Here is a 14,594-nt window from a genome sequence, read left to right as displayed (position 1 = left end):
CGCTCGGGGCTGTCCCCGTTCCCCGCTCACCTCCGAGCCCGGAGCACCCGCGCCGGTGCCCCCGGCCCGGCCGCGCTGCTCGCCGGGCTCCCCGCCACTGCCGCTCCTGGCGAAGAAGGGCGGAAGTCACCGGGACCGCACCAATGTGGCTATTCGACCTTCTCAAGATGGCGGCCGGAAGGACCCCGCTCCGTCTATTCGACTGCCTGAATGCTCCCGCCTGCCCCAGGCGCCGCTGACCCCACAGTCGGTGTCCGCATAGCGGGAAACGCCTCAGAAATCTGCGTGCAAGCGCTGGGCTGGCGTCGGCGTCGGCGTTGCGTTCAGGCAGCCGAATAGACGCACCTTGGGGGGGGGGGCCTTCCCTGCCGCCATATTGAGAAGGTCAGAAAACAGCGTACACGGCCGCCATCTTTAGTGTGGCGGTGATGCAACTTCCGTCCTTCGCCGCCATCTTGGGTGCTGGCAGAAGCCACTTCCGGTCGAGCCGCCATCTTTAGTGTGGTACACTTAAGGGCCCCCGCCGCCCCTCACAAGGGCGTCTATTCGGCTGCCTGAATCCGGCCCGGACTCCGACGCCGGCCCCGCGCTTTCCGCGCGATTTTCCGCGGTGCCTCCCGGTGCGAGGACACGGCTGGTGGGGTCAGCGGCGCCGGAGGCGGGCGACTGCTCCGCGACCGGCGGCAGGCATCGGCAGGGACACCTCTCAAAGGGGCCTAGTGCGTCCGCCATCTTGAGTGTGGCGGAAGTGTAAACCACCCTCTGCAAGGTCCTGGCAGGTTCTAATAAAAACGTCACTTAACGCCGTCCCGAGAGCGCGGAACTGCGCCTTCCTTTCCGAGCCGCCTCCTTGAGAGCGACACGCGGGCGGCTCGATTCCGACCGTGCCCGCCCGGTGCTCCCCGCCCGGGTCGCGCTGCGACCGCGCCTCTGCTGCCCGGCAAAACCGGCCCCGCCCCCCGCGCTGTCATTCCTCGCGGTCACCGCCCCGCACGGCGCCCACTCCTTTCCATAGCTGTGGCCCCACTCATGCACGGCCGTGTCCCTCGGCGCTCCGAACCGTCCTTCGCCCCTCCCCTCCGCTGACAGACCCAGCCCCGCTCGCTCCCGCTCCTTGCCCTTGCCACGCTCGGCGGCCACCGAGGCCGCCGCCCGCCCTCTCGGCTCAGCCGGCACCGGGCGGCAGCAGCGCCGGGGCGCCGTGTCGGGGGCGGCAGTGCCGCGCTCTCGCCACCAGGCGGCAGCAGCGCCGCCCAGCTCAGCCCGGGGGCAGGGACAGAGCAGAGGGAAAAGCCGGCTCTGGGCGCTCTGCAGCTCCTGCAGCCCGAGCGTCTCGGCTCCTGGGGCCAGGCGCTTGCTTCTTTCCTTCCTACAGAAAAACGCCGGCTCGTTATTCGCAAAACTTGCTGATCTCTATTCCCAGCTTCTTATATTCCTGTATGCGACAGAGCAGAGAGAGAGGGCTGGCTCATTTCAAAATGAATTTACATCTAAATCAGTAGCACTTGCCTATAGATGTAAAAGTGAAGAACTTAACAGGTTTTAGCATTCTGCACACATCCCTCGCTGGGAGGAATGGTAAAAAGTTAAAAACGAATGAAATGTAAAAAGTAGAAAGTTAGAAACAAAGTTACAACAGCAGAAATTTAGAAACAAACAAAGAGGTAAAATACAAGAAACAAACAAATTTCCAAAGGTCGAAAGTTAAAAACAAACAAAGTTAGAAACAAAAAAAAAAATTAGAAACAAAATTAGAAAGGTAGAAATTCAGAAACAAACTCAGAAAGGCAAGTGTTGAGCCTTTGACAGGGTACCCTTCCTTCTCGGACCAGGGTGAAAGAGCAGAGGAGGCTGCTGTTCTGCTGAGTTCTTTATTTCACAGTCTCACAGCTGTCTTGAAGGCAGAGTTCGAATGGGGTTACATGATAAAGCCAAGCAGCAGCAGCAGGCAAAACCAGCTTCTTCTATATGCTCCATACACTGTATTTTTTCTTACAGAAGTGTGGATTCTATTTGTTAATTGACCAGTAAGATTAACACACCATTCTAGTTTTCTTTTTCTTAACCCATCCCGGTCTAATTCTAACAGTCGTAAGCCTCACACAAGTGTCATCTGCCCTTGTTCCATAAGGAATCCCTCTACAGACAGGGAGTTGTCACCGGCCCCGTGCTCATGGGCTGCAGGGGACACCTGCACTGAGGAGGAAACGGAAACGGGAAAGAGGGAAATGCAACCGGATGGGACGCACCTCTGGCACCACATTTCCTCTTCCTCCTGCTGTCCTGGAAAGTCCCAAGTAAATCCAGTCCCTCAGACCTTGCATCCCTGAACGCCAGGAGAGCCGGTGTTTTACCCAGATCCCAGTGCCCTGCACGGCTGCGCTGACACGAGCGCAGGCCGATCACTCCGCCCAGCACCATCCCTCATTTTCTTCCCACGGCTCCCCAAGCGGCCCCAAACCACCCCAGCGTGTCTGTGCCGGGGCCAGGGCCTGCCCCGAGCCCGACCAGAGGCTGTCACCCAGCCCTGCACCAGCTGCCACCCCCGGGAGAGCTGGGAATGCACTGAGAGCTCAGCTCCCCGGGCTCCCCAGCACCCAAACTGGTCCTCAGACACACAGAAATGCCCAACCTGCCCCTCTGGGCACAGCCAAACACCACAATTCCATCATCCCCAAGGAACTCTGGCACTTGCCTCTTCACCTCTGCCCATTTCCAGTAGCCGGGGCTAGGACCGGCCTGTCAGAAAGAGCATTCCCTAGGCAGTTCATCCCAGCCCAGAGGAGAAGAGGAGCCTGTCCCTGACCCACACCATGGGCAGGACAAGGGGGGCCCTAGCTGGCTTTGCCTACTCCAACACCAAAGCTCTTGGTCCCAAAGATGGGGCGAGTTCAGTGGTTTTTTCCTGTCCTGAAAGAGAGCAGAAAAGGGAAGTTAATCCCACTGTGGAATCCAAGACTCCTGCATTTCCTATTTCTGCTCTGATTGCTCACCGTGCAGTTTTAGCCATGGAAAAAAAAAAGAGAAAGACACCATATCAAATAAAATTGCCCTTTTCCAGCATTTTTATTCCAGGCATTAAAAGGATGCTCATTTCTCTTCTAGCATTGTTTCCCTCATTTTAGGAGAACCGTTTTCATCCCAGTCCCCACTCGTCAGTTGTTCGATCCTCTGGCACTGGATTTGGACAAAAGAAGGGACGCACCTGGACTGCAGGAAATCACTGAGAGAAAACCCTTCCAAGACCTGACAGAGAAAAAACAACAGGAGATGCAGGAAGACACATCCCTCATTTGCACGTCTGGAATGCTTTTCTAAAGACTTCTCTGCATCTGGACGCTCTTTGCTCTTGGCTTTCTTTACAAGAATGCATTTGCTGCTAAACACGTCTCAGACCCTTATTTGATCGGGATAAGGTGGGATGGAGATGAAGACTCCCACAGGGAATAGCCAGGGAGATGCAGGGCCTGGGAACATCAAGGACGGAGAAGAGAAGGAACAGGGATTGTTTTTCTTGTTTAGAGCCAGCAGTGCTGTGAGCTTGGAGAACACACGGCACCGCAGGGATCCAGGGCAGGAGCGGGATAACTCCGGGATAAGGGGAATCTGCTCCCACTCCAGGGCTGTGCCAGTGAAGGAGGGGAATTTTTTAGTGCCTTCATTGCACACAGAAACCAAACCCAGCACCACCGAGCTGGACTTCCGTGAGCTGCAACACAAAGCGGCCCCTGGCCTTTGGGGGAACACAACCTCCCCGAGTCACGGAGCCAGGGGATGACACTTGGGAATGATCCTTGCTGCCTGCAGGCAAATCAGATGAGGGAGCCACAGGAGCTCTGGGGTTTCCTGCTCTTCCTGCAACGCCATCGGTCCAGACCAGGAGACCTTTCCTGGAACAGATCTTCCCTGTAAAGGGAGCTGCACCAAAGCTCAAGCCCTCATTTAGAGACCCTTGGAAAAGCAAACGTGAGAGGGGATTACCTGGAGCCCCAGGGGACCGAGGTGAAGGCGATGAAGAAGCACACAGCAAAGTGCTTCCACTGCTTCTCACTCCAGCAAGGGGAACATCCCTGGAATTTCATGTCCAGCGTCGCTCCCAAACCCCACAGGTGAACCCACACGTACTCCAAGGCTGATCTCCTTCAAACTTCCAGCAGCACAGACCCACCGGGAGGAACTGCAATCCAAGGACACACGTCAGCAACCGTCTTCCCGCTTGCCGCTCTCTCCACATTTTCCCTTTCCAGTGGGATGCAGGTGCCACCCCCCAGAGGCAGGAGAACTGCCTTGCAATCCAGTACAAAACCTGCCTGGAAAGCCCAGGATGCCCGCAGCCAGCAGCCGTTTCTCCTGGAGCTCCTGCTGACAGGCATTTGAAGCCTGCTGTGCCTCACAGCTGCTTTTCTGCCAAGGGCATTCCCATCTTTTCTTTTTTAGCCCAAATAAAGGTTTGCAAAGCTGAGTTTTGTCAGAAGTGCTTCATATTTGGATTATTCTTAACTTGGAGTTTCCCTCGGCACCAAAATCAGGGGGTAAACCCAACATGGCCTCAAAGGGCCATAAGATCCCAGATATCTAATCCCCAGCTCCCTCAGGATTGGTTCATTGAAGCTTTTCAGGGGTAATTCGGCAAACTTCAGGGTTTGGTGATTTCACCATCAAAGCCACACGAAACCTGTGCAAAAGGAACTTAACTAAAGCTGGCTAAAAGTGGTCCCTGCTGATTGACTCATTAAAACACCCCCTTAAAAAGGAGCTAGGATTGATTCCACACTCACAAAGCCCCCCTTGCCACGATCGGCGCTCTCTGCCCGCCAAGGACACGGCACCGGGCAGGGACATTTCTCCCACTCCCCGGCAGAGACCTCCTCCTGCCGCATCCAGGGAACCGCAGCCGCTCAGGGAACACCAACTTTGTCCTGGGCTGGGAACAGGACAGGGACAAGGAACGCTTTGAAGTCATTCCCACCTCGGTGCTGTCCAGACCTGGCAGAAAGCGCTTCCCACACCTCTCCTGGAATTCTCTTCCCCGGCCCTTCCAGCTTCGGAAGGCTTCCGGGGGAGCCTCAACTTTCGGTGCAGCTCAGAAGCTGCACGCGCCTAAAGCATCCCCACGGGAACACGAAGCTTCCCTCGGGCATTTCGTTTCTTTATCCCAAATATTCTCCCCACTCAGCCACAGTCTAGAAAGAACAAAAGGGAAAAGAAGGAAGACCAATTAATTCTGACGGAAGGAGTCTTGACTATCCCGACACACTGCCACGTGAAAAAACATCCCTGCCCATCTAACAAATCCCTCTGATACTGTCTCCATTCAGGATCAATTATTTAAACGCTGTATTAAGGAGCGTAAGGACACAACGCTTGGAATTCTCAAAAACGGCTCAGCTCTCGGCTACTCCAAGCACTTTCCCACCCGGGGAGCTGAGCTGTCCCAGATTTAAACGCCACGTTTGATCCAAATCCGACAGAAATCTGCTCTTGTTTGGTTACTGAGCTTTCCCAAAAGCTGTGCAGTCAAGCCTGGAAATCCTCACTGAAGCTTTGCCATGTCACATCGGGATTTACCCTTGGGAAAACCCCACTCTGAGCACTTGGGTTTCAAGAGGTTGCACCCGATGTTACAGACGCAGAATTCCTGTGGGGTTTGGCATTTCCTGCACCTCCAAACACGTGAAAAGAATGAAGTGCAGAGTCCCAAGGCTCCATTATTGCCATTCTCCTCACATCCCTCTCCTCAGCTGCACGTGGCTTTGTGCCCCCTCTGAAGGGCTGGAAAGGAATTTGGGAACCCCCCCTCAGCTTCTTCGGTTTTCAGCCTTTTCTCTGAGGCAGCCCAAAAGGCAAACAGGAAAAAAAACCCCCAGAAGTGCACAAAATCCCAGCCCCTCCCAAGATGCAGCTCCTCACACCAAACCTTGGGAGAATCCCTGGTGCTTCCAACACCGCTGCAATCCCACCTGGAGCTGAGCTTACAGGCTGCTCTGCCTAATCCACATGCAAGCCTGGATAGCCCAAAGCCTGCAAGAAAAGAGGAGGCAAAGTGAAGGGGAGAGGGGAAAAAACAGAGTTTTGGGTTTTCCCCGTGTTTGCAACAGGATTGAAGGGCAGCATGGAGAGCTTTCGTGGAAAAGAAGTACCAAAGGCTGCTTCATTGCCAGCAATTAGCGCTGCTCAGGTTGAATCCAAGAGGACAAATGCACCGGGATCAAACAGGAGCGGCCGACAGGATGGGTTATGACACAGATCTGTGAAGCTGGAGCCTTCTTTCTTCTCCCGGGCTCTCCCAGAAATTCTCCATGGCCGGACGTGCTCCCGCTCTCCCCGCTGGGGAGGATGGACTTGGATAGCCCGGGTGACTGGTGAGCCTAAAACAAGAAAGTGATGCAGTGATCCAAGTGTTTTTCCAAGGAAATGACATATTCTCTGGACCTGGGATAACCCATATCCCATGGCCTTCTCCAGGAAGGGTCCCAGCTGGATATGGTCTCCCAGAAAGGATTCCATAGGGGCTCACCTTTTGCCTGGAGCTCGGCTGAAGTCCTCAGCAATGCCAGGGAATGTGGCCATTGGAGGCTTTGGGCAGGATTTGGCTCATTTGCCTTTTTAGGCTTTGTTTCCTTCTCTCAGCCTTCCCACTGGATTGTGGTCTCCGAGGAATACCTAAAATCCCATTGGATTCCTGCTCTTTTGGACAATTTTTTGTATCGTTCCTGTACAAAACGAGGCCCCCTGTTCGGATGCTTTTCCCCACCGTTCCCCGGCAGTTTTATCTGCCACTGCATTCCCTGCGTTGCTTGGGCTCTTCCCAGATCTCTGAGCTCCTTCACAAGGCAGGAGATCGATTTGGCCCAGGAACTAAACCCTCCCGAGGAATTGTCTGATGCCATCTCCGCATTTGACAGCTGATCCTTGTGCTCAAAGGATCCCTCTTTCTTCCCTTCAGCCAATTCCAAGGCTCGCTGCCCCCAGCTGGGATCAGTCCCCAGTCTGATCCCTGCAGTCTTCCCTGCCGGGATCCTGCTCAGGAATCCATGGGCTACGAATGTAAGAATTAATTCTTCCCACCCCTGCCCAGTTCCAAAGGATTTGGTGTCTGCCTTACCCGGCTGGAGCCTGCTTCCAACTCTGTTCTTGCTGCTTCTGCTGCTTTCCATTTCCCAGGAATTCCACCGACGGAGCGACAGCGATTTCCAGCTCCGCCAGGATTCCCTCTGTTGCGTTTGGGTGCTGGAAGGATATCAAAACCAGGGTCTCTGGGGCTTTACTATCAGGAAATTACATCCCCGGATTTGTTCATTTCCAAATATTATCTCTTCCCAACAAAGCACTGGGCATCCAAGGAATACAGAAAGTGATGGGCTGACCACTGCTTACTCCTCTGGAATGTCAGAGCTTGGAAAAAAAGGGCAGTTGAGGCTTCTCCTGGTGCTGCCCGTGAGGTGTATTTTACTTAAGAGCCCCTTCCCGTGTCTTTCCCTGTATCCACCAAAAAATCCACCCGTTCATTCCCCAGCTGCTTGCTTCCTCCCTCTTTTCCTGTATCCAACAGAATTTTAACAGGTGAATATTCCCCTCTGCAAGAGCACCTTTCATTCCAAACCTAAGAACAAATGAATCACTTCCCTTTGACCGTCCTCAGTCGGATTACACTGAGAGCAGTGGATGGAAAATGATCCTCTCCTGGTCCCTGCTGGATTCCCGGAGCAGGGATTCCTTCCCTCTTTCACCCCCCCCACGGTGCCCTCCTCCCCCTCCCACCCCACCCCGCACCCTTTTCAGGCTTTGTTCCACAGCTTTTGCCTCCAGACCTCAGATCCTTTCGTTCTACAGGAGCTCCCAGCAGCTCCACAGCCTTTCCTCTCCCATCCTGATCATTTCTCCAAGAATGGAGCTCCACATTTCAATTGCCTTCTCTTTTCTCTGACAATTCCCACCAATCCAGACCTAAAACTGACACAAGGAACACTCGGTGCCCACAAATCCAAACCCAGACCCGGCCATCCCTAAACCAACAACTCCCGGACAATTTGCGTTCATTCCAACCTAACACTGAGGACTCACCCAATCCTTCAAAATTCCCAAGAAATATCCCGTTGCCTTCACAGCTCCCAGGGGATTCTGCTTCGCACTCACACGGATTTGGGACTTCCCTGAAAAAAACCGTGCAGGGCACGCTGGAATCCCCGATCCCGTGAATCCGGGGAGCGTTAAAAGCTCGGTCCAGCCTGGGCCCCCGGAAATTTTTGCCAACTATCCCCCAAGTCCTCGGGATAACAGAACTCTCTGGTACTGCATTTTTGGCGTTGGAAAGCCTGGAATTACTCTATTCCTAGTGCTGGGCTCTGCATATGGCCGAGAAAATCCCGGCCTCCACACAGACCCAGATTCCAAACTTTTTGATACATTTCAGCAAACCGAGAAATTCACCTTCCCTGCTTCTTCTTAAGGGCATCCTTCTCTTCCCTTACCCGGCAGGCTCTCTCCCACTGGGGGTGGGCTTTTCCCTTCCCATGCTAATTAGTCCCTACTTCTAGGAGGTTTAGGCACCTTTCTTCCCTGGGAGGGATTTCTTAACACAGCTACCGAGGCTTTGGGAGTCTTCTTTATCTTCTACTTTCAGGAAAAACACCCTGTGATCCATAAATGCCACAATCCAGACGCCCAACTTCAACAAGACATCCTTTTTACCTAAAAACACACACTCTCAACTCTTAGATCTTTTAAAGTTTTACCCCCGCAAAATTCCCCTATCTTTCCACCACTGAATTCCTCAGTCCTGCTTCCAAGGATTTCTTGAATACCACGGGGCTTTTCTCAACATTTACCCCCACAACCTTCCCTACGTGCCCACTGCTCATCACCTCATTTTTCCCTCAATGTCTTCGTTCTCCACCCCAGAGAGTTTGTCAAGTGTTGCCCCCAAAATGTTCCCCTTCTGTCCACTACTGAGTTCCCCATTTTGCCTCCAAAATATTCCTTCTGTCCCCTCCAGATTGCATCCACTTTTACCCCCAACATTTTACTTCCTCTACAATATTCATTAAACCTTTTCCACCCCAAGAATGTGCATTCTCTCCCTTAAACAGCACCTCAGCTTTTCCCTCAAAAATGCCCCAGAGGGAAACTCAGATTCAGCCCCCAAACTCCCATCTTCCTACACAAACAGTTCTTGTGGCCCCTCTCAATTCCCCCAGGCTTTCAGCTAAAGGAAGAACTGGAAGCCTATTCCCTCATCTCCGCCCCTGTTTTGCTTTCCCGGAAAACCTTGCGATCCCACGCTTTCTCCAAGAGATCTGCTGGGAGTACTGCAAGGTTTGCTCTCTCAGAGCGCCAGGGGGGTTTACAGCACTTGTTCCTCTGCATCTTTACCCTTTCATCAGCTTTCCCCTACAACGGTGTTGTGGGAGAAGCTTGGAATTACCAGAAATGGATCAGGTTCACATTTCTGCCCCACCAGTTTTTATCTGGTTTGAAATTCCTGGAATTACCCTCAAATGTGCCCTAGAACACTGCTGTGAAAGGATCAATGAGAAGAACAGCCTGAAAGCAGAAAACCACCTCCAGCAGCAGCCAGAATGATCCCATTTCTCTTCTTCCCTGGTCCTGCCAGAGCTCCCAACAGCCATTCCCATTCCAAAACAAGAGCTGTGGAAGACATTCCTGCTGTCCGTGAGGGTGAGGTGGCAGCTCTGGATGTTCTTTGCTGTGGAATCAGACAACAAACAGAGTGTAAAGGATCTTGGTGGTCCCTTCCAAGCCAAACCAGCCCGTGATTCCATGCGTGGATCAGCACCTGTCCCAGCTCCATTCCAGAAACCTCCTCCCACTAACCCAGAACTTTCCTTTTACTGCTCAGCATCAGGGATTTGCTGCCGAGTGCCCCGAGCAGGGGACGCCTCAGCCTTCCCTGGGACCGCAGCATTCCCTGCGCTGCCTCAGCACTCCCCCTGCGCTGCTGTTCCACGCCGATCCCGTGGTCCAGCGCCTGTGCGGGCTGCAGCGCCGGGCTCTCCCCACAAGGCGGCAGCACCGGGAGCGAGCAGCCCCGGCCGGTCCCGCTGGCTCGGGGCAGCTGCGCCTTGAACCCGCCCTGAGCCGGCGGGGCCGTGAACACAGCGGGCACAAACCCCACCGCTCCCCTTTATTTCACCCTCAAAGGCACAGGATCGCAGCATTTCCTGGGCTGGAAGGGACCCGCAGGGAGCATCGAGTCCAAATCCTGGCCCTGCACCCCAAGAATCCCACCCTGTGCCCGAGAGCCTTGTCCAGACCCAAACTCTTCCCCCAAGATCCTGAAAACACAGAGGGGCTGGGAGAAGGATGACAATGGAGGATTTTTTTTATATAGATCTCCTTGTATGATCGTTATATAATATTCTTAGATAGTCCAGGAACCCATCCCTGTGCCTGGACACCCATCCCTGTGCCGGGACACCCATCCCTGGGCCGGAATGCCGATCCCCCGCGGCCCCCACCGTCCGCTCGGGGCTGTCCCCGTTCCCCGCTCACCTCCGAGCCTGGAGCACCCGCCCCGGTGCCCCCGGCCCGGCAGCGCTGCTCCCCGGGCTCCCCGCCATTGCCGCTCCCGGCGAAGAAGGGCGGAAGTCACCGGGACCGCACCAATGTGGCGATTGCGGCAGTGGCTATTCGACCTTCTCAAGATGGCGGCCGGAAGGACCCCGCTCCGTCTATTCGACTGCCTGAATGCTCCCGCCTGCCCCAGGCGCCGCTGACCCCACAGTCGGTGTCCGCATAGCGGGAAACGCCTCAGAAATCTGCGTGCAAGCGCTGGGCTGGCGTCGGCGTCGGCGTTGCGTTCAGGCAGCCGAATAGACGCACCTTGGGGGGGGGGCCTTCCCTGCCGCCATATTGAGAAGGTCAGAAAACAGCGTACACGGCCGCCATCTTTAGTGTGGCGGTGATGCAACTTCCGTCCTTCGCCGCCATCTTGGGTGCTGGCAGAAGCCACTTCCGGTCGAGCCGCCATCTTTAGTGTGGTACACTTAAGGGCCCCCGCCGCCCCTCACAAGGGCGTCTATTCGGCTGCCTGAATCCGGCCCGGACTCCGACGCCGGCCCCGCGCTTTCCGCGCGATTTTCCGCGGTGCTTCCCGGTGCGAGGACACGGCTGGTGGGGTCAGCGGCGCCGGAGGCGGGCGACTGCTCCGCGACCGGCGGCAGGCATCGGCAGGGACACCTCTCAAAGGGGCCTAGTGCGTCCGCCATCTTGAGTGTGGCGGAAGTGTAAACCACCCTCTGCAAGGTCCTGGCAGGTTCTAATAAAAACGTCACTTAACGCCGTCCCGAGAGCGCGGAACTGCGCCTTCCTTTCCGAGCCGCCTCCTTGAGAGCGACACGCGGGCGGCTCGATTCCGACCGTGCCCGCCCGGTGCTCCCCGCCCGGGTCGCGCTGCGACCGCGCCTCTGCTGCCCGGCAAAACCGGCCCCGCCCCCCGCGCTGTCATTCCTCGCGGTCACCGCCCCGCACGGCGCCCACTCCTTTCCATAGCTGTGGCCCCACTCATGCACGGCCGTGTCCCTCGGCGCTCCGAACCGTCCTTCGCCCCTCCCCTCCGCTGACAGACCCAGCCCCGCTCGCTCCCGCTCCTTGCCCTTGCCACGCTCGGCAGCCACCGAGGCCGCCGCCCGCCCTCTCGGCTCGGCCGGCACCGGGCGGCAGCAGCGCCGGGGCGCCGTGTCGGGGGCGGCAGTGCCGCGCTTTCGCCACCAGGCGGCAGCAGCGCCGCCCAGCTCAGCCCGGGGGCAGGGACAGAGCAGAGGGAAAAGCCGGCTCTGGGCGCTCTGCAGCTCCTGCAGCCCGAGCGTCTCGGCTCCTGGGGCCAGGCGCTTGCTTCTTTCCTTCCTACAGAAAAACGCCGGCTCGTTATTCGCAAAACTTGCTGATCTCTATTCCCAGCTTCTTATATTCCTGTATGCGACAGAGCAGAGAGAGAGGGCTGGCTCATTTCAAAATGAATTTACATCTAAATCAGTAGCACTTGCCTATAGATGTAAAAGTGAAGAACTTAACAGGTTTTAGCATTCTGCACACATCCCTCGCTGGGAGGAATGGTAAAAAGTTAAAAACGAATGAAATGTAAAAAGTAGAAAGTTAGAAACAAAGTTACAACAGCAGAAATTTAGAAACAAACAAAGAGGTAAAATACAAGAAACAAACAAATTTCCAAAGGTCGAAAGTTAAAAACAAACAAAGTTAGAAACAAAAAAAAAAATTAGAAACAAAATTAGAAAGGTAGAAATTCAGAAATAAACTCAGAAAGGCAAGTGTTGAGCCTTTGACAGGGTACCCTTCCTTCTCGGACCAGGGTGAAAGAGCAGAGGAGGCTGCTGTTCTGCTGAGTTCTTTATTTCACAGTCTCACAGCTGTCTTGAAGGCAGAGTTCGAATGGGGTTACATGATAAAGCCAAGCAGCAGCAGCAGGCAAAACCAGCTTCTTCTATATGCTCCATACACTGTATTTTTTCTTACAGAAGTGTGGATTCTATTTGTTAATTGACCAGTAAGATTAACACACCATTCTAGTTTTCTTTTTCTTAACCCATCCCGGTCTAATTCTAACAGTCGTAAGCCTCACACAAGTGTTACATCTGTATTACACAGATTTGCACATACAGTTTCTATCAGCTCTTACTGTTTATGTGAACGCTCCATCTAAAAAATGTGAACAGTGTAATTCTATCTAGATTTTGTCTAAAGTAAAGAATTCTGTGAAAAGGTAACACGGCTGCAGCGAGAGCTGTGTTTAAGATCTCTGCTACAGCTTTTTCATGTTTAAGGCACTTAGCATCTATTTCTACTAAAAGTTAAAAATCTGTATTTCTATTTCATTTTGGTGTGGCTTCATGGATGTCAGCTTGTCCAAAGGTTTTAATTCACACCTAATGCTTTGGCTTCCCTCTGGGCCTGAGGGAACTTCTCTAACAAGAAGGTTAGAAACAAAGTTAGAAAGGTAAAATTTAGAAAGTAAAAAACAAATTTAGAAAGGCACAAAGTTAGAAGTGTAGAGTGTTAGAAACAAACAAAGTTAGAAAGGTAAAAATGGGGAGAAAAACAAAGGTATAAAGTTTCAAAGTTACAAACAAAGGCAGAAAGTTAGAAACAAATAAAGGTAGAAAGTTAGAAAGGTAGCAACAAAAATGGTAGGAATGTAGAAAGGTAGAAAAACAAGCAAAAGTAGAGAGTTAGAAATGTAGAAAGTCAGAAAAGTAGAAACAAAGTCAGAGATGTAGAAAGTTAGAAACTACCAAAGGTAAAAATGAACAAAGGTAAAGAGAGAGAAAACTTAGAAAAGTGGTACAAAGTCATAAAAGTAGAAACGAAAAAGGTAGAAAGGCAGAAGGTCAGAATGGTAGAAATGAACAAATGTAGAAAGGTAGAAAGGTAGAAACGTAGAAATGAACAAAGGTAGAAATGTAGAAAGTTAGAAATGAAGAAAGATGGAAAGATAGAAAGTTCAAATGGTAGAAACAAACAAACATGTCAAGTTAGAAATTTAGAAAGGTAGAAAGCAACAAAGGTAGAAAAATAGAAAGGTAGCGACTCAGAACCAAACAAAGGTAGAAAGTTAAAAAGGTAGAAATGAACAAAGGTAGGAAGTTGGAGAGGCAGAAAGTGCAGAGGCTGGCAGCAGCCATTCCAGCCTTAACGAGAGCCCTGAGTGGGAGAGCAACTTGTTCCATTGATCTTCACTTTGCTAAGCGCCTTCTGCTCTCTTGGCAAAGATGCAGAGCAGGCAAATGGCTACAGGTAGAAGCACCAGGTGTGACTGTTCTTCCTTCACCTCCCAGAAAGCTGGGGGGTTTCATGTTTGAGTCAGTGGCCTAGAAGGGGCAGAAAGTCTGCCCTGACAAGTCTGTGGGCATGGATCTGTTTTGTCTTTCCCTGTGCCCATTCCCAAAACTCTCTTAAAACTTTCCCAAAATAGAAACACAGAAATACTGGAGCTTGTGTAATAAAGAGAGATCCTGCCTGAAGAAACAGTGGTCTCTGTTTGGTTTTTTCCAAGCTGCTACAGAAACAAACAAAGGTAGAAAGGTAAAAATGAACAAAGGAAGGAAGGTGAAAAAGGTAGTTCAAAATCTGTTTATGGCCCCATGAAAAAGAAAGTTGCTTTGAGCTGAAAACCTAAGGAGGCTTTAGGCCCCTCCCTGCAGGCACAAATTCCCTCTCTCTGCTTCTTCTTTTTCTGGGGCTGCATTTTGGAGTAGCCCAAGCTCAGGGATCAATCAGGGAATAAAGAGGATTTTTTCCCTTCACCTCTGCTTCCCCAATCTCCTGTGGCCAGGGACATTTAACAGCCGCAATTTAAAGAGCTCTGACCTGCAGACAGCAGGAAAAAGCTGCTTTTTCCTCTGCTGATCCTCAGATGTGTTTTCAGTCCCTGCTAGGTGACTCCCTAATTCCAGCCCTGCAACAAAAGGCCCATTTTAAACCCAATATTCCTATTTCAGGCAGAGCTGGTGGGATTTTTGCTGAGTTTGAAGTTCCTGGAAGCCTTTGGCACTTTGCTTTCAGTGATCCTGGATCCAGCCCAGCAAGAGCTGCCCCAGATCTGGGGCAAGGTGGAAAGA

At 52.8% G+C, this 14,594-nt stretch overlaps 1 protein-coding gene and 1 long non-coding RNA gene across 33 annotated transcripts in view; one reads left to right on the top strand and one right to left on the bottom strand.

Moving 5' to 3' along the window:
* LOC116448567 overlaps positions 1–14,594 on the bottom strand; it is a 30,892-nt gene that overhangs the window by 12,412 nt on the left and 3,886 nt on the right. For 11 of the 32 annotated variants that reach the window (XR_004242018.1, XR_004242017.1, XR_004242022.1 and 8 more), the window contains exons 1-4: positions 10,513–11,523; positions 9,601–9,706; positions 7,106–7,230; positions 6,141–6,368 (exon numbers count right to left, since the gene is read on the bottom strand). The exons of 1 other annotated variant lie outside the window; for it this stretch is intronic. Coding sequence is in view for 3 of the 31 variants with exons in the window: in XM_032119150.1 (XP_031975041.1) it covers positions 9,601–9,706; positions 10,513–10,990 (584 nt within the window). In the remaining 28 variants the exon portion in view is untranslated. Of the gene's footprint in view, positions 1–30; positions 1,130–2,690; positions 2,911–3,037; positions 3,907–3,981; positions 4,178–4,782; positions 4,925–4,969; positions 5,184–5,498; positions 5,773–5,917; positions 6,022–6,140; positions 6,369–6,517; positions 6,714–7,105; positions 7,633–7,811; positions 7,971–8,064; positions 8,154–8,550; positions 8,568–9,600; positions 9,707–10,512; positions 11,645–14,594 lie in introns of those variants that run through there. 20 more of the 32 variants (XR_004242032.1, XR_004242035.1, XR_004242034.1 and 17 more) reach the window with 20 other exon arrangements.
* Positions 13,312–13,947, top strand: LOC116448575. The gene is made up of 2 exons (XR_004242050.1): positions 13,312–13,556; positions 13,597–13,947. It is a non-coding gene; the product is annotated as an uncharacterized LOC116448575 (long non-coding RNA).

This window comes from Corvus moneduloides, chromosome 10 (assembly GCF_009650955.1).
Source record: "Corvus moneduloides isolate bCorMon1 chromosome 10, bCorMon1.pri, whole genome shotgun sequence".
Lineage (NCBI taxonomy): Eukaryota > Metazoa > Chordata > Aves > Passeriformes > Corvidae > Corvus > Corvus moneduloides.
The sequence above is the reverse complement of the archived record's forward strand: the minus strand, read 5'-3'. Positions and strand labels throughout refer to the sequence as shown.